Source organism: Periplaneta americana, chromosome 16 (genome assembly GCF_040183065.1).
Source record: "Periplaneta americana isolate PAMFEO1 chromosome 16, P.americana_PAMFEO1_priV1, whole genome shotgun sequence".
NCBI classification, from domain to species: Eukaryota; Metazoa; Arthropoda; class Insecta; order Blattodea; family Blattidae; genus Periplaneta; species Periplaneta americana.
The window spans coordinates 182376004-182401331 of NC_091132.1; the positions used below are offsets into that span (position 1 = coordinate 182376004).

At 36.3% G+C, this 25328-nt stretch overlaps 1 protein-coding gene across 1 annotated transcript; it reads left to right on the plus strand.

Annotated features, from left to right (window-relative positions):
• Positions 1 to 5597: 5597 nt before the first annotated feature.
• Positions 5598 to 21697, plus strand: LOC138691454 (facilitated trehalose transporter Tret1-like). Its single transcript, XM_069813383.1, has 6 exons — positions 5598 to 5677; positions 7838 to 7922; positions 8154 to 8316; positions 10336 to 10538; positions 17144 to 17357; positions 20802 to 21697. Exons 1-6 carry the CDS (start codon positions 5598 to 5600, stop codon positions 21695 to 21697), a joined length of 1641 nt encoding a protein of 546 aa, XP_069669484.1.
• Positions 21698 to 25328: the final 3631 nt, after the last annotated feature.

Below are 25328 nucleotides of genomic sequence, written 5' to 3' on the forward strand. Positions count from 1 at the left end.
ATAATATTACCAGTAAGAAATATCTCATACTATCATAATAGCTTTATAAAAATAAATTAATATTATCCATACCCAAACGGACCACTCTATGTTTTTAATCCTATTGTATACTACTAGTTGAAATAATATGAGGACATACATTTGTTTGTAATGTTATCTTTTTCAAGTACAAACATGTAGCCTATATAATATTTTTATTATGTTATGCATAGGCCTATACTAGACCAAATTATTTTTGTGTACTGGTACTGATTTTGTGTTAGATGTGTGACACATCATTGCAAACATAATATTAGAATGACTTAGTCCGTTCATTTGATGTGGAACACTTATTTCATATCATGTGCATTCCTCTCGGAAATTAGTATACACTATGACGCATACCTAACTTTTGGCACACTCCCATAACTATCGTATTTTATTGTATTTAAAAATAGTTATGGGTTTACCGTTTGGACTAGATGGCAATTATACAGAATGTTATAGAAATTCGTAGTAACACGAAGTTACATTTTTTTAATGGGGCACTCTATATATCATTCCATATTTTTTTTTCTACTCTATATCCTGATTCAAATGGTATAGACATGAAGTTCCATGACTCTGTTTTCAGGTCATTAAAAAAAAAAAAAAACATTTTAAGATCATGTGTACCTACATTTTTAGCTATTTCACTGAAAAAGATCTTTGAAAAGGTAAATTTTCATACATTTACTAGGTAGACCATGATGTTTCAATGGTAACAAAGTAATTGTTTTCGTAACATTTGACTGTTTGTTACTAAAAGACGCTGCAATATGTTTTCAAGCAATGGATCTGTGGATATGGTCCTTATTTATGGAGTCTGGGACATTTCTCGAGATAGTTGCAGATTGTATCTTGAACGTACGTAGAATGAAGAGATTCTTCTAAAAATATTTTCACTCTACTTAAACAAAAACTTCGTCATGATAAAGAATTACCAAATAATAACCAGGACTCCAGGTCATAAGAAGAAAGTGACTTGTGATGATGATGATGATGATGATGCAATATCAGTGCTGGCGTACATTGATCAAAATCCACATGTATCCGTAAGAATGCTTGCAAAAATACTTAGCCTAGTATATCTAAACGTTCAGTACATCAAATTTTGAAACAGCATACATACATCCATTGAAGTTGCATTTGGTATAGGGTCTTAAAGATACAGATTTTGAGAGACATTTTAATATTGGTTTTGAAATAATGGTTAAAAACAAATGATTTCAGTTTCTATCTAAAGTTTTATAGACAAATGAAGCAAGATTTCATAACAATGGAGTAGTGAATCGCCATAATGCACAGTACTGGGCTGTAGAAAATCCCCATTGGGTCGAAAAAATCAATCACTAAGTGCGGGGTACTAATGTATGGTGTGGAATTTTAATTGGACTCTTATTAGGTTCATACATTTATCAAGGAACTTTAACAGCCGCCATATTATATCTACAGTTTCTTCATAATTATCTGGTTACTTCTCGTTTGTCAGAACTACCGCTTCGAGACATACTGTACTTCAAATGCACTTTTAGCAGTATGATGCGCCAGCACACAACGCAGAAGTTATTTATGAATATTTGCACAAGGAATTCGCACAAAAAGGGTGGGAACCAACGGACCAATAAGATGGCCAGTACGCTCTCCAGATATATCATTTGATTTCTTTTATGGGAGCGCTTAAAATCAGACGTCTTTGACACACGCAGTACAAACAAAACAGATTTCCAAATACTGCAAGTAAAGAGAATTTTGAAAGATGTGCTACAGAAGAGGAGAAACAATTTCAATATTTGTATTGAAATTTACCTTTTAAAAATTTTTCATACGATATAGCTAAAGATGTAGGTCTTCAAATTGCTTTTGTTTTGTTAATGATCAGAATACATAGGTATGGTACTTCATGGTCATATCATTTTAATCAGGATGAAGAGTGCAAGAAATTTAAAGAATGAAGAGTAGAATTCGAATTAAAAAAAAAAAAACATGCTTGAGTACTAGGCTTAGTACGAATTTCTGTAACATTGTATAATTGTCATCTACCCCACAACGGTAGGCTTTCGTCAACTCTATAACGTAAATACAAAACTATTTTTAGATACACTAAATATGCTAGTTATGGGAGTGTCTCAAAGGTTATGGGACACTCTGTATACTGAACCTGGGGGTCTAGTATCAGGGCTATAGAAAGAAGGGCTGGCTCAATGCTTTGTTGTTCAGCTTGCCGCCTTGAGTCTCTCCCTCTAGCCACCCCACCACTTTCTGACGTCACTGCGGTACAGTTGGTCTCGGTGAGTGTTGCAGAGTTACGAGTGTTGAGAAATGTAATTCAAGTTCACATGCACCCTTTCGTAATATAGGCCTATTTGGTTGTGTAATTAGCGTATATTACAGTTCTTTATGTATAGAATAATTATAAAGGTGCAGTATTACATTATTAATGATAGTATTTTGAGTTTAAAAATGGTGAATTGTGCTGTAGCGAACTGTTCGAATGACTCTCGTCACACTCACGAAGTAATTTATCACTGTTTTCCGAAAGATGTGCTTTTAGCTAAAGAGTGGGAAAGCAAGTGTCATAGGCAGGACCAAGTGAATATTAAGTGTGCACGTATCTGTAGTGATCATTTCGAAAGTGTGACCGATTGTGAAGATGATATGAAGAACAGGCTTTTGGGGTTAAAAGAAAGGAAGATATTAAAGAAAAATGTGCTCCCATTTCTAAATATTCCAAGTTCCAAGGCTGCAAGTGACTCAAACCGAGAAGATAGATATCAGAAGAGAAATATTCGAAAAGCTGCTCTTAATCACCTTCAGACATTGGGTCCAAAGAAGCCAAGATTAGAACCTAGTACTGGCAGCTCTGAATATATAAATATTACACAGGGATCTGAAGAAGCGTCTGTAGTGTCTGAAGTACATTGTCTGAAGTGTGATGAACGCGGAAAACAAATTGATTTACTGAAAAGAAAGGTAAATATTTTAGAATACAGTGTTAAAACTTTGCAGTCAAACAATAAAATACTGAAAAAGAAGCTTACTTCTCTCAGCTGCATATTTTTAAATTATTTCCTGCTTACTCCTTGCACTCAGATTTCTTATTGGTAATAAATGTTCTGGTTTGGTTCTTACATACAAGAAAATTATTTTGTTATAAACACTTGGGTAGGGATTTGTCTTACGGTGGATTAACTGAACCTTCCGAAGAGTGGAAAAAAACTATATAAATGTCATCATCATCATCATCATCATCAGTAGCTATCAGGGTTTAGGCCATTTGGTCTGTTCCGTCTCAGGTGAAAAGTTAGTCTCTCCATCGCTTTTTCCGGCGTCCACGATCTCTGTATCCAAGGGGTCTGTAATTTAATAATCTCCTGGTAGTCTATCATTTGGCATCCGTAGAACATGCTCATGCCAGTTGCTCCGATACTTGTGGATTGTCTCTGTAATGGCTGCGATATTTAGTTCTTGTCGGATGTCTTCATTATATTTGTGGTCATAGAGAGTGTAGCCTGCTAGCGGTCTTAGTAATCTCATCTCAGCTGCTTCTATTCTTTTCAGTTGACTAGTTGTTAGAGTCCAAGTTTCTGATCCATATAGCAAAGTTGGAATAGCCATTGTTTTGTAGAAGTTCAAAATTGTCTTGCCGGACCTTCTTAAACAGTGTATTTCTAATTGTTCTCAGCAGCTGTTGAAATTTGGCTAATTTATTATCTATATCTGGAGAATGAATATAGGAGAGATTACAGCCAAGATAAGTAAAAGCATTTACTTGCTTTACTCCTAAGTTATTGATAACTATTTTAGTTCTTATAGAATTTTTACCAATAAAGGCCGTGGTTTTTGTTTTATGTATAGAAATTTCTAAATTGTACCCTTTTGCTTTTTGATATAGCCTATGAATTGCCATTTGTAAGTTGTCTTCGGTGTTAGCTAATATAATTAAATCATATGCGTAGAGCAGAGTATTAAGGGGTTTGTTATCGATCATAAAATGTTTGGCCAAATCAATTTGCAAGTCCTTAATAAGTGCATTAATATATATATATATATATATATATATATATATATATATATATATTAAATAAACGAGGAGACAGCGGACAACCTTGTTTTACGCCTTGATTTGTTATCCTAGTCGTTAAACTAATCTTGTTATTAATTTTAATTTTATACAAATGTTTGAAGTTGAATTTAAAACTATGCACGGGAACTCCATTGCCGAGGCTATCAAACTATATGCACGTGTGAGAACATTTGTGAGACTGAGGTCCTTGAATCGGGGGCAGAGAGCAGAATTCCTGAGGAACAGCGCTAAGAATAATGCCTAGTGGATGAAGTCGTCTAGAAAACAGCAACTTCATTAGATGAGTGAAAAAATAAAATAAGCTGAATCATTATAGAATGAAGGTAAGGATAACGTTGATGTACTTGATAATTTACCAGTCTTATGAAAATTGACTACTCTGCCACTAATATACATCCGTAACTATTAACTTAGCAAAAGGTAAACATTTGTTCCATTATTTCCATCTAATGTAGTTAACTGATTATTTAAAACCATTTGATTTCATGAACTTCCACCAGGAGTGAAATTATTGGTTATCGAAATAATAATAATAATAATAATAATAATAATAATAATAATAATAATAATAATAATAATAATAACAATAATAATAATATACAGTCATTCAGAGTTTTCTGTATCAGGGCAGATCTTTCACTGCAAACCCAAAATTATCCAATCTCCCCTATTTTCCGCCTTCTCAGTCGCTTCCTTATATCTTAATGTTATAATATGATGTCTTCTGCCCTGAGCTTTACTCCTTTCAGTAAGCAGTTTCTCTTAGCCAGTGACGCAGACAATTTCGTTTTCTCTTCCTGATTAGTTTCAGCGTTATTCTTCTTCAACCACTCTTTCTAGCACAGCTTCATTTCTTATTTTGTCTGTCCATTTAATACGCTCCATTCCAGATATAATATAATATTCGTTCTTGATAGATTTTTTGCCCAAGGGCAGATCTTTCACTGCAGACCCAGCAGTCACGTATATTTATAATATAATATAATTATAATACATAATATAATATAATATTTAACAATACTAATATTATAATAATAGTCTAATTATCATTATCGTCATTGATGTGTTCTAGCGCGCAGCTTCAGTCCACATGTCCCATACTATATAGCAACCTTGTCCATGTATGAATAAATGCCTCTCCTTGACCTGGGATATAAAATTTAATCAGCAGGGAAACGTGACACGTGAAAGGAAATAAAAGTCTACCACAAAATATTTAAGAAAGAAGCTATAGCTCAGTAGGCACATCAGTTAGAAAAGCAACGAAATTGTTAAAACTGAAGTCTTTAAAGACAACTAGCGTTTATAAAATATTGAATGAAACAGGCCATATGCCTAGGGTTGAACTTTATAACTTGTTATTGGGGGGTGTTCACGATGGTCATATCAATCCACAGTTGATTTTAGGCCTATATTTGGTCGATAATTCCAGCACTTATTGCAACGGAGTTTTACGTTGTATTTGTGAGCGAAGGACTTGCTGTGTACCGTGATGACGTCACAGCGGCTGGGAGGACAGCATCACTTTCCGACTCGCTATGAGCCAGCCCTTCCTTCTATAGCCCTGGTCTAGTATGCTTCTCTTTTATCTGACATAGATGCTGAAGTTTGTATTTCCTCCAAAATTTCGGCTACCAATTTTTTCAGAATTAAAAGACTTAATTTGCATTTCGCTTAATGACAAAATAAGTGACTGTGGGAAATATTTAAAAGTAAAACCTTTGTCTAGTGGAAGTTAGGATAAGATAGTGGTGGCGGCCGCTCTTTGTGTTTTTGACCTGTAGCATACTTATTATTTTGTTGATTGAAAAAAAAAAAATATATATATATATATTTATATATATATATATTACTAGTACAAAGTGCGCGATTTTACTTCTTAATTTATTTTTATACTGCTGCACACATTTGATATCTTTTTATGAAATTTGCAGTCACTCTCGCAAGATTTTTGAGAGGTGTGTCCCAATCTTTCACCAATCTCGTCTAATTTCTCTTCCGACAGAACACGGCGTCCTCTTTTCGGTTTTTCATCGTTTACCGAAGCTTTCCGCATGAACTTCTTATCAAGTCTTCTTATTGTACTGGCAGCTGGAACAGGTCTCTCTGAAAACTTCTCCCGAAATTTGCGTCTTGTCGCCGTACAAGATTTTCGTTTCCGTATGTATGTATTGCATAGATAAGTACGTTCACGTAATGAATAAGTCATTACAACAATAGCCTATACGGAGTACTTTAAACTTAATTTAAACTTTTAAGATTACAACTTTTACCGCCAACTTACTTCTCACAACACAACTAAAGCGAAACTGCAGTGTCAGTCATTGCCTGTGCACGCGCCGAGAATGCAGACGCACTATTCTCGGTGATCAGAGAACGGTTCCTGCAAAACCTGAGCGTCCCCAACTAATCACACTGTATTTGACCGATGTTTTTAAATTGCGAATACAGTTTGATCTTAATTGGTTCGTTACTGAGACACAACTGACGGATTTCCTCTCCTCCCTTTGCAATGTTCTGTTTGCCGTTGCACGACTAAAAGTCAGAAGTCCTAACGAACAACCTGTAGGCCTAACATACTGTTCGATCGGCAGCTTACTGCATCGGACATTCTGTCTCGGACAGAGCGGTTTTGTCACAGACCGTTCGGTGTGACGTGCTTATAAGCATTGCTATGAGGCTGCAGCATACTACATCAGACATTTCTAGGACGAATACCCGATGCTACATGCTGCAGCCTCATAATAATGCTTATGAGCACCGTCACATCGAACGGTCTGTGACAAAATCGTCCTGTTCGAGACAGAATGTCCGACGCAGTATGCTGCCGGCCTTAGTAGGAAGCTGTGACAAAACCGTCCTGTTCGAGACAGAATGTCCGACTCATTATGCTGCCGGCCTTAGTAGGAAGCTAAACAATATATATTTTATCGTGAAGAAGACGAAAAAATAATTTCTTAGAAGATCTTCGAATAATTGTATAGTGTAGCTAAATTTATGTCTTATAAATAGTGTGGTTTATGGATTCTTTAAATTAGATGAACATTGAAGTTCGACGTGCTTTGATTTCGTTTGGAATAAATTGAGTAGATGTTTCACTACAATCTATTGAATTTTGTAAGATGAGTTGTTAACTTGTCTTTTTCTTCAGTGAATTGACAGAAGAAGAAAAATAATCTTAGGGATTTTTACATGCAGGAGAACGCAACTGTGCTCGCTTCAAATTAATCATTAAACAAGATTAGAACGATATTCAACAATCATATAATTAATAAACGACTGATACTACCTCTGTATTTCCACGTTTAAATTCTTACGAAGAAGAAGATTGTCACCTCGAGAGATTACTGTAAGTTAAGGTAAGCCAGGATACGATTTTTATGCCGGGAAAACCCACCAACTCTACCTAATTAGATCAATTCTGTCCCTATAGAACCAGCAACCGAAATTAACTTCATCCCACCCAATATTATTGAGCCTAGCTCAGTCCAGACTAACCCCATGTCGCATCACCCAATGAAATTCATATCAATCCAGACCCTTGTAATTCGAGTCAGCTTAACCTACCTGACCAAATTCACCTTAATATGACTAACTTAACCTGACCTAACTTCATCGACCTGATCGTCACAATTACGATAAAACTCACCTCAAGGTAATTTATACTTAAAGTTCAAGCAAAAAATGGTGATATAACGAAATTTTAAATATTTACTTTATCTTTGCATGAAGTCAGAACGGAAAGCAAGATGGCGATCAGCATGGCGATGAAAAACATCAGGATATCAAGGAGAGGTATCGGTCGACACTGGCACAGGTAAGAACAGAGTATATATTAATTATATATTTGTCTCTATGTATTTCTATGTATTAATCTTCAGATCATCTCCGAATACTTTGACTTTCCATGTCATTTTCATTCCACGATTACTTTTGTACCAGTACTTTTAACATCGATTTTGAATAGTGAACATATTGTAATGGCTGTTACATATAAATACTCAAAATACTAAGTTTTATTGAAATAGATATCGTATCTTGCTTTCAGTTCCTGGCGACGTCTGCAAAGAATCTTTTGATCCTGGGGTATGGGATGACAATTGGATTCCCCACGATCGTAATTCCCTCTCTGCATCGTCACAACGACAATGTAACTGACGCACGTGATATGAACTCCTTCAGCCTTACGGAAGAACAGATATCCTGGTTCAGTACGTATTTCTAGTAATAGTTAAATTAGAGATGCTTATGACTAATACTTTCATTTTGACTCTATTTGTAGGTTGTAAAAAGTAAACTAGAACAGAAGACATAAGACAACAGGGTACACCTTACTTTTCAAACAATCCTCAATAACATTTTGAGAAAAGACCAATATGGATAGAACTTAACTGTAACCTTATTATATATTAATGTTTGCCATACTGAATGTTCGCCCAGCACTAGGGGTAGCAGACAAAGTATGTCATTATTATTATTATTATTATTATTATTATTATTATTATTATTATTATTATTATTATTATTATTATTATTATTAACGCAGAACTGCACACTAGACTCTTCACCTGACATAATTAGAAACATGAAATCCAGACGTTTGAGATGGGCAGGACATGTAGCACGTATGGGCGAATCTAGAAATGCATATAGAGCGTTAGTTGGGAGGCCGGAGGGAAAAAGACCTTTAGGGAGACCAAGACGTAGATGGGAGGATAATATTAAAATGGATTTGAGGGAGGTGGGATATGATGATAGAGACTGGATTAATCTTGCACAGGATAGGGACCGATGGCGGGCTTATGTGAGGGGGAGGCAGTGAACCTTCGGGTTCCTTAAAAGCCATATGTAAATATTATTATTATTATTATTATTATTATTATTATTATTATTATTATTATTAATTTATACTTCTTACTCAAGAGTAACAATTATTACTTTCGCCGGGGGCTCATAGCATTCTTGATTCATCTCTGGCAAAGAAAACATAGGACGGATATTGAAAAGTTTTCTTTTCTCAACCGTACTATCAGGAACTGGAATGCTCTGCCTGCAGACTTACTAAAGACTTTATCCATAACCACAAATACTTTTAAAATTGAGTTAAGGATTTCACCAATAGACGGTAGTATAATATTATAAGTGTAGTTTGTGAGATATATAGTGAAACTGAGTGAGTTACGGCTGTGTGATGTACCTTGTCTCACTGTGAAAAGAGAGAGAAAGGAGATATGTCTTACTTCGTCTGTGTTGTTATGGCAATGGGGGGTTGGAGCGGTGCCGTCCATCTATCCAGTGGCGGAAGGGACTAGTTGATACATTCTGTAGCACAAAATAAAATAACAAAATATCTCTCTTCGTACTGTCCTAGATCATATATGTAACAGATAACTCCTCGCTACGTTAAAATCGGCAGCACTTTGAAGAAAACAACCGCCAGGATCGCCACCCGTCCGCCGTAAACGAACACGAGATGGCAGCACAGTCGCTAATGCAATTCAAATGGAAATTATGACGTGACTCCTTATGTAACAACTAGATGGCAGCGTAGTAAACCTGACAAAAGTTGTTAACCTCAAAGCCTATAAGCCCGACATATCTGTTACATATATGATCTAGGGTACTGTGTAGTTCCGTCACTGAGCTTGTCTTTCAAGAAACTGAGTTCCGGTAGCCTGTACAATAACACGATTTTGAAAGGAATCCTGAAAATTTACAACCCTCCTATAATCTCCACTCTCATTTGAAGGGACTTGGTTTTATTGCTACTGAGACTAGTGTAAATGCAGTGACTTGTATGTGTGCAATGATTAGAGAATGTACTGAGGATGCTGCCGTTGACTTGTTTTGTTTGTATTCTTACTCTGTATCTCTTCAGTTTTTCTGTCAGTATGTCTTGTCTTTATATATCGTTATTTTTTCTGTACTCACCGGATGAAAACTCAGTCGTAATCATTCCATCCATACATACATCCATCCATCCATCCATCCATCCATCCATCCATCCATCCATCCATCCATCCATCCATCCATCCATCCATCCATCCATCCACCCATTCATCCATCCATCCATCCATCCATCCATCCATCCATCCATCCATCCATCCATCCATCCATCCATCTATAGAATTAGACGCAGAATAAAATCCATTGCTAAATAAGAAATTAAATCACATTAATGAAATACATGTTGTTGAAATATAATTTTATTGTATCTGTTGCGCGTGCAGGCAGTATCAACCTGATCTGTGTACCGGTGGGCGGTCTGGTGTCCGGATCCATCACACAGTCTCTGGGGCGCAAGAAGGCCATGATGCTGGTGAACATCCCGTTCATCGTGGCCTGGATCATTTTCCACTACGCCAGCAACGTGGGCATGTTGTACGCCAGTCTCGTGCTCGCGGGGACAGGGGGAGGGCTTCTGGAGGCGCCGGTAAGTTGGCCAGTGTGATACAATGTTCAGCGTGAAGTATGCTGTCGCCGCCTTTACAAACTTGAGTATTTAAAATTGCGTTTTGACGTGAAGCGTCTATATTTGATCTACAATAGTATGTAGTTATTATTGATATTTAATATCTCTTTCTTAATGTTTGTTAAAACATTCAAAATTTTATTGTTATTATTAAAAAAACACTCCATTTACAATCACATCTTAAGTCCTAAATTTTAATAATTATTTCTTAAAATATGTCGCAGTCACATCATTTTTAAATATATATTTTTCATAATTTTTAATTAATTAATTAATTAATTTAAATTTAAATATATACAGAATAAAGAATATAATTACAAACAAACAAGAGAAATAGAAATAAAATAATACAAACAATATGAAACAGGAGATACAGTAGTATTAACAAAATATGAGACCGAATGAGCAGCGCTCGTGTTCGGTCGCAGTTCAGATATAATATTAATAAGCCTATAAGAGAATATAAAATAAAATAAAATAGGAAATATAATTAAAATTAACAGTACAAAAATTATATAATACAATATTAATATAAGAGAAATATATAATAATAATAATAATAATAAAAATAAATAAGTAAAATAAAATAGGAAATAAAATTTAAATTATAGCGGCAATGGAATTATATAATATAATATTAACACTAGAGAAGAATAATATCGCACATGAAAAGTAGGACTATATATTTCAAAATTATAGAATACAAATATAATATAGGTTGATTAATTCATACACATAGGCTATAAATTTATTTAATCAAATTGAAGATATTAACACGTTTATAATTTTCTTATTATATGTTAGTGGGTTACATGTTAGAAGTTCTGGGTGTAATTTAGTTAAAGCATTGTACAACCGAGGGCCAAAATTAATGCTATGCTTTAGACCAGCAGATGTGAGACATTTAGGTTCTACTAATGTTAAATTAATATTTCGTCTTGTGTCATAATTGTGTGTCTGTAATACAAACTTATTACGATTTTTTATGATAAAATTTTAACAGCGTATACTTATAAATTTGTTCAATATTAAATACATTAAATTCAGAATAAATTAATTTAGTTGGATAATCGAAACGTTTCTTCAAACAAATTTTAATTATTCGTTTTTATAGTAAATTTAACGAACTAAGATTAATTTTTGTACTTGCACCCCAAACAATTATACCATATTGAATGATAGACTGAATAATGGCCAAATAAACATTTCGTAGAACTCTAATGGGTAAGTATAATTGAAGATTAACGAATTTATAAATTGTTTTACGAAGCCTCTTACAAAGATAAGTAATGTGATGAGGCCATTTTAAATTCTGTTCAATAATGATACCCAGATATTTGACATACGTGGCTTCTTTCAATGGTGGACATTTACAACTTTTGGGATCTAAACAGTTTTCACTGTGTATTATTAGTCTAAATTTTAAATTTTGAACACTGGCGGCTGTTAAAGAAAAAGGTACTAAAGTTGATTTAGATATATTTAAAGCAAGGAAGTTGGAATTAAGCCATTTTTTAACAATATTAGCACCTATATTAGCATTTCTATATGCTTCTTGCCAAGAAAGACCACTGAAAATAACTACTGTATCATCCGCATATGAATATATAGATCCATTAAATTTTTCTATATTTATATTTAGCAGATCATTAACATATATTAGAAATAAAATAGGTCCCAAAATTGTTCCTTGCGGTACACCTATATCAATATTAATTAATGCATTCATTAATTTTTTATAACATAATTTTTAATTTTGTATTGTTTGTGACTATTAACACTTATCGAAAACAAGTCTCATTGTTCTCGCGATCGATCACTTAATCCCAGGACTCGGGAAAACTCAAGTTTTAACGTTGTTAAGGAAAAACAAAACACGCAGGCATAGGGCTCGAACCTGCTCCCTTGCATACGTCACGAAGAAGCGTTAGCCTACTGAGCTTTAGGGACGAGACGGGAAGATCTCTCTTCGGCGGGCCATGTCGATCTCGCCATGAAGGCCCAAATTTCGATGTTACTGCACGATTTTTATATAGTAGGCTATGTATAAGGTGCTTAGGAAAATATTTGGGGCTAAGAGGGACGAAGTTGCAGGAGAATGGAGAAAGTTACACAACACAGAACTGCACGCATTGTATTCTTCACCTGACATAATTAGGAACATTAAATCCAGACGTTTGAGATGGGCAGGACATGTAGCACGTATGGGCGAATCCAGAAATGCATATAGAGTGTTAGTTGGGAGGCCGGAGGGAAAAAAAGATCTTGGGGAGGTCGAGACGTAGATGGGAGGATAATATTAAAATGGATTTGAGGGAGGTGGGATATGATGATAGAGACTGGATTAATCTTGTTTAGGATAGGGACCAATGGCGGGCTTATTTGAGGGCGGCAATGAACCTCCGGGTTCCTTAAAAGCCAGTAAGTAAGTAAGGCTATATATTCATCTATTTTTACAACACATTTACATTTTTTGCAGTTTTCAAGTGAGTTTCGGAACTAGTACCAACAGCAAACCAAATAAATTTAAATAACTGATTTATGCGTCATCTTGTGTATCTGGACTCCGAGCTTCCGATCATGCGCAGTGTCTTGTATCTGGGACTTAAGAATATTCCATCGTCTCATTCCTTTTTTGGGGAACTGTACATTAGACAGGATGATCGACAGTTCCAGCATTTATTATGAGGCTTAAGGTAAGCCAATACAGTGGCGTATACTGGTTTAAGGGTCTGGGCTACCACTGACCCTATTATTACACAAAATATATTTTAAAAACCCTATAATAAAATTCCTTACCTATTTATATGTGAATTCCAGACGTCTTGATTGGGACGAAAATACTTTTATGACTTCGTCATCGAAATTACAGTTGGGCCACTTGCGAAGTTTCTGTAGAAATGACTTTTCAATGGACATCAGTGCCAAACCGGATAAACGTTCTTGTGTATGAGTTGATCTACAGTAGGATTTTATTCTCTTCAACGCAGAAAATGTTCTTTCTACCGATGCTGACGTAGCTGGTATTGTCACAATTAATGTTGCCAATTTAAGGACTTCAGGAATAACTTGGTTCAGCTGGTTTTCATATATGGCAGATAATATTTCATGGATAGGTTTGTTCGAAAAATCAAAGATTTCTGCTGAATATATTACACTTAATTCATTTTTCAAACATATTTGATCAAAGTGACTGTTACAGGACTGAAATAATTTGTTTAGTGCCTCATTCGGGAAGTTTTCTCTATAAGCAGAAAATTTTTGAGAATCTAGAAGATGTGTGAACTGAAGCTTTCCATAATCAGAAAATCTGTCAGTAATTTCCATGTGCATACGATCTAGTATGCTGTAGTACAGCTGCCTGTATTTCAATTCATCATCTCTTTTTCTTCGCTTTAATGGTGGTTCCATTGTATTGTCTGAAGCATTTTCATTTTCCATATTACTCCATATGGACGGAAACCCACTACGTCTGAACTCGGATATAATATTTTTTAACTTTGATACCTCTTGCAAGCAGTATGCTATGTCTAGACTTTTTGTCTGAAGAATATTGTAGAGCACATCTGTATGTGCGAACACTCTAGCATAGACTTCAAGAAGAAATATATTCTGAAACTGTGTGAAAAAATACAAATATCCTTGAGCCTGCACAATTACATCATCATCCCAGTTTTCTTCAGAGTCATTACAAATGATATTTTCAAAGTAAGCAGTCAGTTGTTCTCTGTATTCCTTTACTGTATTTACAAGCCGAGATGTAAAATTCCATCTAGTTGGTGCTACTTTTGGGAGTTTCTTTTTCATAAATTCCTTGAGTTTTTCTGATCTTTTAGGAGATGATGAGAAAAATGCAGCTAAACCCGACAGTGTTTTGAAAAAAATGCGGCATTCTGGAATGGATAAAGTAGTTTGTTGCAAAACTAAATTGAGAACATGGCTGTAACAATGGACAAATAGTGCTTGAGGATACTTTTCTTGAACTTTTGTTTTTAAGCCATTAATATTTCCCGCCATAACTGAAGCACCATCGTATGTCTGTGCAATTAACTTACTGCCGACATTGTATTCTGCTATAACACCTTCCACATGCTGAAACAAGGCAGCAGCAGTTTTGCCCGAACTGACATTTGTGAATCCTATAAACCGTTCTTGAACATTGGCAGTACTGTCGACGTATCTTAAAACAGTGGACAATTGACTCTGATTAGAGCAGTCACTTGTTTCATCAACAACAATGGCCACAAAAGGTGCTTCTTCTATTTCAGATTTTATGTTCTTTATCATAACCCCACTTATAGCAAATATTAAGTCATTCTGAATTGCGGGAGAAGTGCCACGGAATACTGTTGAACTCTCAAGATGATTGGCCAGTAAATGGTCAAATTCACTTAAGGAACTTAAATATTCAATATAATTTCCTCTATTGTCTGATTCCACACTCTCATTATGACCCCGAAGAGCCAATTCTTGTTTTCCTAGAAAGCAGACTGCGTTAATAAGACGCAGTAAAATCTCCCGATTTTTTTCACAAGAGCATTGTGTTAGTTGATGTGTAGAGCTTTTTGTTTATCTAGCTGTAAATCAATTCTTGTCTTCCCAAAGTTTGCAAAGTTCATGCTACTATAAATATGAGCTTTTGATTTGTCGTGTTTTAGGACTGCCGTTCGAAGGGAGTTCATATTAGAAAACCCCTCTTTTGACCACACATTAGTTTCGCGGCTAAATAACAAACATGGCCAGCAAAATAGTTTAGACAGTTTAGAACTACCATACAACCAATTCCACTTACCATATGATGTTGAAGTGAAATGGCGTGTGTACTCACGCTGTTTTTCTTTTACGTCCATGGACAAATTTAACTCAGGAGTTGGTCTTTCCATTTTCACAATTTCAACTTTCTCGTTGTATGTACGACGGTTAAAAGGCACTTTTAATAAACCTTCTATTACACAGTCATTTTCAACACAAATCTCTCCAGAAACTTGTTCTGCCATATTTTTCACAATATCACTTAATTGGGAAATTAAAAACTTAATAATTCACAATTAATATAACTCTTAGACACTCGAACAAATCACAAATTTAAAATACTGCACTGCAAGAACACAATCACATTAATGACCTAGCATACTAAGCTTATTGTTGCTTCGCGCCTTCCAAGAAACCGATCACGAGAGCGGCAACTCAGTCGCCTACACTGTACGATAGAAACTGAAGGGAGTGGGGGACGGGCAGTTGTGCGACGTGAGCGGAACGGTCACAGGCTACCCTTCGCAGCAGCGGTTTCTCCAGTGATGCCGCCTTGACAACTTGTTTCTTTTCGAGAGCAGAGAGCGCATATAAATCTAACAATTACTTTAATTGTAATTACTGTGGTAAAACTAATACGGTAATACAAAATTATTACATTCTGTTATATTATAAACTTTTTCTTTTGTAATTTCCTTGGGCTACCGCCGGTAGCCCCGGTAGTCCGCAAAATACGCCCCTGAGCCAATAAATGACCATCTGATCAAATTGTACGATTTTCCTTGAAAGAAATTTGTGACACAGAAAATGTAAAATGGAATTTGATGGATAAAATACGATTTGTAGCTACTTTTGATTATTGGAATGCTCTCTCAATGGGACAATATACATTTTGAGACAATTTGAATGCAGAAAGATATGGAAGCTGTAAAAAAAAAAAATATTATGAGATATCACACTCAATTATTTTCGTCCAATGGACAATATACATTAAATGTACAGTATATTAAATACATTTTATTAGTTGGTCCTCGAATTACTCTGTAATGCAATGTTTAAGTAGCGAGATTGTATTGCGAAAACTGATGTGCTGAATCACACTACTTGCCCATGACACTTTTCGAACAGCACAGTACAGCTCATGCATTTTGTCAAAACACTCACGATGTGTAGTACGGGAACGTTTTTTGAGGACGTAGAAGTAGAAGGGAAGGTCGGGCGTGTGTCTACCGAGTTCAAGGCAAAGAGTAACCCATTCCCCTATAATTCGTAAGTAGACTCATCCGATCTCGTGCTCAGCTGTGTAGGAAGAGTGGGGAAAGTGTCTGGACATAACGCATGTGCTGTACTAAGCGAAACCTGTTTCCAGGCGTACACCTGTTAGGTCAATTATTACATTTAATGGTGGAATTTAAAGCAACCGTATTTAAAGAATTAACGCCATCTTCAGAGGGGAATGAGAGTTCGATCCCCGGTTGATTTTGTAAGGCTATTTAGACTGTGAATAATATGTTGCTGATTCAGTGAAAGTTTCTGGACAAAACTATTTCCTCTTGATGTTTCGGTTTGATGTTCAGTAATTTCATAGTATTTCCCGTTGTCATATCTCATTATCCGTCGATGCTGAATAGTCTATGCTTTTTAAGACAATAATTGCTAACTACTGTGTATAAGACGACAGCGATTGAGTTGATAGGACTGAGAAGAGGAATACTATAGACAGTTTAAAAACATACCGATTAAAATAACTTTTTTCATACATCTCAATTCAACCTATGTAGAATAAATGATTTGATCTCTCTGTTCTGTTACAGGTTCTCACTTACATAGCCGAAATAACTCAGCCTCATCTCCGGGGTATGCTGTCCTCCACAACTTCTATGTGTGTAATTCTTGGAATCTTCATCCAGTTTTTGATGGGCACCATAATAAAATCTTGGAGAACGATAGCAGCCGTCAACTTGACATTCCCCATAGTTGCAATTGTGTCTTTGTGCTTCGTGCCAGAAAGTCCATACTGGCTTGTCGGTAAGAAATATTTGAAATATAATAGTATGCTAGTAGGTCTATTATAGTTGCACAAAAATATAAACCAGCGCAAATATCACAAAAAAATATGACGTTGATCAGCAACATTGATTTCAGATTATGTAGTGCTTTATCTAACAATTATCTATTTTACAGAAAAATTAATTTTCCATAGATATAATAATATTGGGTTTTAATGAGTATCCGCACTTTAATTGAAGCAGTACCCTATTGGTTGTCTGTAAAGGCATGAACGCCGTCAAATGTTGGACTATAGATGCGTAATATGACTTTTCGTCCCGAGCGGTTCGTCCTAGGTCACTAACGTCCCAGGAATTATTTTGTTACAAATATTTTTCGTACCAAATTAATGTTCGTACCACGTGACTGAGACCAAAGTGAGACATTTTTGTCCCATATTTATGTTCGTTCCATTCGTTAGATACGAATATAATGACAAGCCTATATGTTATGGTTAGAGTATTCTCAGAACTCATACAACATTGTCATTTAACGTAATACGACTTTTCGTCCCGAGCGGTTCATCCAAGGTCACTAACGTCCCAGGAATTGTTTTGTTACAAACAGTTTTCGTACTAAATTAATGTTCGTACCACGTGACTGGGAGCAAAGTGAGACACTTTTGTCCCATATTTATGTTCGTTCCACTCGTTAGGTACGAATATAATGACAATCCTATATGTTATGGTTAGAGTATTCTCAAAACTGACCAGGAGTATCTTCTGGGGATCTGCCAAGCCGTTCATTCTGGTCACTGTCCGATAGAGCTTGAAAGGAAGAAACCAGGGCCAGTTGTTCAATCTCGATAGTTTACAGCTGCTTGTAAGATTCTCCGCTTGTATGTGAGCCGTATAAATCCTTCACATAATTTAGTGTGCATAGCTGAGAAATGCCATGCTTCGGAACGAAGTCTGTCAACATTTGACACCGAGTATACTACTAAAGGTGGGAGGAGGGATGGGCTTGAAATACAGTCATCTTCTCGTAATGAGCCCTAGGTTATTTCTGAGTGTAAATTTAAAGAAATAGGAGAAAAGCTGCACTACAAAAGAAAAAAAAAATTGAAAACAGACATAGCGCATTAGGCTGGCTAAACTTTAGAGCTGATGCGGAAACACAGGATATTGTCGAATTATTATGTTCAAATATCTTTGAGCAACAGTAACAAATATAAATGATACTCGGGAGGAAATTAAACACAGAATAAATATGGGAAATGCGTGTTATTATTCGGCTGAGAAGCTTTTATCATCCAGTCTGCTGTCAAAAAATCTGAAAGTTAGAATTTATAAAACAGTTATATTACCAGTTGTTCTTTATGGTTGTGAAACTTGGACTCTCACTTTGAGAGGAACATAGGTTAAGGGTGTTTAAGAATAAGGTGCTTAGGAAAATATTTGGGGCTAAGAGGGATGAAGTTACAGGAGACTGGAGAAAGTTACACAACACAGAACTGCACGCAATGTATTCTTCAGCTGACATAATTAGGAACATTAAATCCAGACGTTTGAGATGGGCAGGGCATATAGCACGTATGAGCGGATCCAGAAATGCATATAGAGTGTCAGTTGGGAGGCCGGAGGGAAAAATACCTTTAGGGAGACCGAGACGTAGATGGGAGGATAATATTAAAATAGATTTGAGGGAGGTGGGATTGATGATAGAGAATGGATTAATCTTGCTCAGGCTAGGGATCAATGGCGGGCTTATGTGAGGGCGGCAATGAACCTCCGGGTTCCTTAAAAGCCAGTAAGTAAGTAAGTAAGTGAGTGAGTGAGTGAGTGAGTGAGTGAGTGAGTGAGTGAGTGAGTGAGTGAGCGAGTGAGCGAGCGAGTGAGTGAGTGAGTAAGTAAGTCAGTAAGTAAGTATTATTTTCTTTTTTCTACGCTCTTTTGTCACAAGTCGCAACTTTTCCGCACTAGCCACCTTCATTTTTCAAAAACTTTTTTTTTCGATACACCCTAATATCAATCCATTCATAGTATATTCATGGTGATAGCGGGTGATCTGCTCGAAGGCAGGTATGTCTCTTAGACGAGAACTGGGTATGCGAACCGCACCCGCCCTAGGTTTACTAGGCAGGGTGCGATGGTTTGTCTATTTATTGCCTATTGCCTTCCTTATGAGAATGAAGGACGTCACAAACGTTCACTCCTGTGGGGACGGCACTTTTACGAAAGGTCAACTGATCCTGAAACATTTGTAAAAGAGGTGCAAGACCAGTTTGCGACACTGTGAAAATTACCATAGAAGTAATCTATTTCTTGTAAGATACATCCTAAAGTTGGTGGTTGTATGCATATATATATTTATAAATTCTAGCTACATTTTATAAATCGATGCATGAGTTTCAATATTTGTTTTTACGTAGGTCGAGGACAGATTGAACCGATAAACAACCGTTTCTACACATTTAGCCAGTCAACTTAGACTTAAAATAGACAGAGTAATTAAAAAATAACTTAAATGTGGCCTATATGTAATTACTGACAACAAAACATTGAGAAAAAACGGATAGTTTAAAAAATTGTGTTATATGTTGCCGAGTGTTTGGGTTTGTGAATTAATTCGTGAGTGAAGTGATAGGAATTAAACATAAAAAAAATCACACATTCTTCATCTTCTTAGTGACGAGAAACGTGTTTCACAAACTGTTAAAACTGTGTTAAATATAGTATTATATAGTACATATTGAACTTAAAAAAGTAATGCCACCACTGCCGCTGTAGCAACTCTAAGGTAAATGTCAGGTATTCACATGGAGAGTCCTCGGCCTTATCTCGCTATGATCAATTTCAACGACGTTAAATAGCTTTGTAGTTGATAAAGTGTTGTTACATAAGCGTAAAAAAATAAACGATTATGAAAGGTGCAAGAACAAAAAGCCGATAAGAAATATTCCGGTTTCTTGTAAAATTTCTCGAACGTGCTTCCCCGACTCCAGCGAATGGAAGATTTAATTCTTCCATTTCCCAGGCCGGAAATCAAATCACAGACTGATGGGTTGATGTGCGCTATCCACATAGCCACAATGGCGAACTACAGTATATTCATAATGTCTCATTTTCTCTAGTTCTCTGGAATCAGAATAATCTTGTCTTCAGTGTCACTATTATCCATTTCTTCTAAATGTTAAAGCTGGGTTGTTTATTCCTTCTCCATTATCATTGATGTCATCACCACCACAATCATTATCCGTATACTCAAAAATATGTTGGATTGCCCTATCCCTTGATACCGCTTTAATTTGGTCTGAAATTCTGAGTATCGTAAGTTTTATGCATTATTAATTATTATTCTTGTATGTATTAATTTCATTTTTCCCGAAAGTGAATATATAATTGATTTTTCGGTTGTTGATTTAATTAATTAAATATAATTTATTGCAAGTGTTAAACTGAAAGGAACACTTTTTCTTGGCAGGTCAAGGCAGAGTGGCCGATGCTGAGAAGTCGCTCTGCTGGCTGAGAGGTTGGGTGAAGCCTATCAAGGTGCAACAGGAATTGTCACAGCTGACTGTGTCCCTCATAATTGACAAGCGCAAAGGTCCTTCTACTGCATCAAGTTCTCCATGCTCCTCGTGGCGCAATTACACAAAGAAAACCTTCATTAAGCCTTTTCTTCTCGTATCAGGTAGCTTCTTTTTTGGACACTTTGGAGGAATGACAACCTTACAGACATACGCTGTCACCATCTTCGCCCAGCTGGGTGCTCCAATCGATAAATATCTTGCAACTCTGTACCTGGGGCTAGTCGAGTTGGCGGGCACGTTGGTATGTGTGTTCCTTGTACGCTGGACGGGTAAGCGACCTCTAGTCCTTTTCTCAACTACAGGCTACTGTCTGTGTTTCATTGCTGTTGCTACATATGCATATTTTAAGATATCCTCACAGCCGTGGGTGCCAATGACGTTATTGATTGTGTCAGCTTTTATATCCCATACTGGTATCCGTCTGTTACCATGGATACTGATTGGTGAAGTATTTCCTTCAGAAATCAGAAGTGTTGCTAGTGGTACTGCTGGATCGGTAGGTTACATCTTAGGCTTTATAGTAAATAAAACATTTTTTCTCATGGTGAATAGTATGACGCTACCAGGGACGTTTTGGTTTTATGGAGGAATCAGTCTTTTAGGGACAATCGTGTTCTATTTCTTTCTGCCAGAAACAGAAGGGAGGACCTTAAATGAAATAGAGGAACACTTTGCGGGGACTCGTAACCTTTTTCAAAAACACAAAAAGTCATCCCGTAGGCCTACACCTAAGATGTGGCCCGCAGTGAACACCACTGTGCGGCCCGATATAGAGTTCCATGTCTGATCTAAGACTATATTTTCGGGACTTAACTCCTTCTTTTATTGTCGACTATGAGTTCTGGATACTATTCACACGTTGAGTCCTGAATTTCTGAAGTGAAAATATTTCCCTTTCGTACGTCATCTGCGAGTAGATTATCGGCTGCTAGAGGGTATTCTGTGGCAATGGTATTCAATCTTTTTTTTTTACTTGGGTATCCGCAAAATACATTTTTTTTACCTTCACATCTCCAAACTGCATTGTAATGATATGAAAAATAAAAAAAAAGATGAAAATCTTTAAACTGCAATAATTGAATACCCCCCCCCCCCCGGAATAAGAGTCCAAATACATAGGGAAACCATGCACCATATACTCCCAGTAGTTGCTGATGGCCAAAATAATGAGTGTGCTATAATTTAAGAGATAAAGAGAGGGAGCAGCCATTAAACAAAATTATATATATATATATATATATATGCCTACTGTATACACTTATATGCATTTATCTTAATTTGAGACTCGCCTATTGACAAATATGAAGTCCATACGACGTTCCTTCCTGCCTTCCTGCTGCAGAACTTGTCAATTACCCTGTGTTAAACCCCTCCATCTTGGACATCACTCTTTTCTGTTGACAGTATTGGAAGAGCAGTGAGACGATCCTGGGACATAGAGTTCCTTAAAAACGTTTTTATGCGTTTCAAGCAAGAAAAACATCTTTCTGGCTCAGCAGTGGTCATTGGTGTTGTAACCAAAATATTTAACAACTTCGTTACTACACAGAATGGATACTGTACATTGTTGGAAACTATGTATTGTAGCAATTGAACAGCTCCATCTATGTTCGGAAGCCGGGACTTCCGTACAGAACTCCAAGTTGTGTCTTTAACACTCTTTTGTTCAGTACAGTATAGCTGTTGACAGCAACTTCAAGTTCGCGTTCAGGAAAATTATGCGAAATATTGTCAAAAAAATTTGCTGTTTAACAATTTTGTTGCGTCTAGGTAGCTTATTCATTCATAGTGTTCTGCCCAAGGGCAGGCCTTTCAATGCAAACCCAGCATTCTCCAGTGTATCCTGTTTTCTGCCTTTCTCTTTGTATCTGCATATGATCCATATATCTTAATGTCGTCTTTCATCTGCTATCTTCTTCTGCCACGAACTCTTCTCTCGTTCACCATTCCTTCCAGTGCATCCTTTAGTAGGCAGTTTCTTCTCAACCAGTGACCCAGCCAATTTCGTTTCCTCTTTCTGATCAGTTTTAGCATCATTCTTTCTTCATCCACTCTTTCCAACACAGTTTCATTTCTTACTCTGTCTAGATAGCTTAAAGACTGGAAATGGCGAGTAGCTTCCTGAATTACACGGTCACATACTTCCTTGACTTCAATTTTCTGGGATTCCATTTTCCGTCGCTTCCTCGCTGATTCAGGAGGAACCTCAAATAAACAGGTAGATGGCAGCAGTAGTCGGACACTTGAATTAGCAAACACATTCTTCCACAAACAAGCATTCTTTCGTTACGCTTTACTTTTGAAATCTCCAAGCTGTGTCGTGCTGAAGCTGACTAGAGCACTTTCCCGCCTAAAAATAGCCAATCAGAGCAATGATTTCAGCTTCGCACATGCGCATAATTGTCTACATTCTCACGTCGAATTCTGAGTAGCACAGCGAACCCCCTGAGGCACCGAAGAGCGAAGACTAAATACACTATAACGCGTCATGAACATAATCACGGAAAATTGTTAAGTAACAGATCAAACACTATGGTATTACAAATACATTATTTGAGTAAAAATGATCATTGTGCTGTAGCACTGTAGCACATATGGACGGGCCGCCCCTGGTATATCCTTATTCCAGAGGGGGGGGTATTCATTTGTCAACAAATATAATACAATATATGAATATTTTTACATACATAGACAGTGAATCAGTAGATCAGTGAGATGCGTACCTCTTGAGACAACTCCGCGTACCCCTGGGTGTACGCGTACCATAGATTGAATACCACTGTTCTATGGCACCACCGCCCATCCTGTGAAAATAATTTAAGTCCTTTCTTTTTTAAATAGGTTATTTAACGACGCTGTATCAACTACGAGATTATCCAACGTAGGTGAGATTAGTGATAGCAACATGTTATTTAGCGAGATGATGCTGAGGATTCGCCATGGGATTACCTGATATTCGTCTCACAATAGAAAAACTTTGGGAAAAAATCAACCCAAATAATCAGCGGAAGGGAGATTAGAAGCCTTGCCCGAGTGCACTAAAAGACTGCGATTCGAAATTGCTACCTCTAGCTAAGCCGTGGACAACACTTCTTTAGTAGTGTCAGTCCAATACATAAGGTAAGTGCATGTTCTTGCACTGCATGATTTGCCATTTTAAATTTCAGACTTTTTGATTTTGATTTTTCATAACTAACAAGAGGAAGATATGAAGATAAGTTTCTAATAATGCTATTTCGAAAAGTTGTTGTTAATATAAAACAAAGTGTAACAAAATCGAATATAATTATACAATGATGAAAGATTGCGGAGTTACTGACAACGAAAGTGTAGTCTGTTGCTCATTTAGTTAATATACCACCACTTTCTTGTTAGTTTCGTCAGATTGCTGCAGTAACTTAATACGTAGACGTGAGAATAGTAATATAGACGTGTCGAGTTCGATACCCCTTTTGTTTTATATATTGATTGTTACTTATTTTCTTGCTATGTTCTTCTATGTTTCAATTATCTTTTATGATACGAGTGCTGATAGTTTAACAACGAATGTTTATTGTCACGATAATTATTTCTAGGCCGGAGGTCGAAAAATAATTATCTAATAAGAAGAAACATGAATCTAAAAAGCGGAATTAAATTAGCTGAGAATAACTATTATCACGAATTGTATTCTGCAAGATAATTCCAATGCGAACACCTATATTCTGACCAAGTGAACATTCGAGGTTATAATAACAAAATCAAAAATAGAGAACCAGCTTTTGGTGAAAAGCGCTCATCGACTAAAGAAAAGTAGACGTTCTTCTCTTAGTTTTTCTTTCTCGCCTCTGACGAATCCATATTTTTGTTTTAAACATAAAATAATCGACTAAATGTCCTCTAGAATATACCGTAAAATATTGAGGAAAAAAGTAATCCATATTACACTTAATACGAGTCCCACTGACCAATTAACAGTTTTTCGAAATACTGTAGTAGTAAACATTATAACAGGTATGTGCACATGATTGCTCGATAATGAGGAAAGAGAAATAAGAAATTACGAAACTAGATTAAGAAACAAATAGTGCGCAATTACAATATGCTATCCTCGTGTACAGTGGCACGAACATTGTCATTAATACAAATCGTTTCAATGATAAAATATGTAACATAAGCTCTCCGTATGGAGTTGACACTGCCAAATTAATTTATAGTTATGCTTACTCGTCAGTTTGTTGTGTAATTTCATTAGCAACCGTGACTGAATTTGTGAATATCTTATGCTCGCATGATTCACATGACCGTGCGCACAGAATCGCGTTCTCAACAATTCGTACCTGTTTCATGTGCTCTTTGTAGACTCCTCCTTACAGTATATTTGTATTTATAACAAACATTATTAAAAAGGAAAACAATTTTTTCATCTTCGTCCTTCG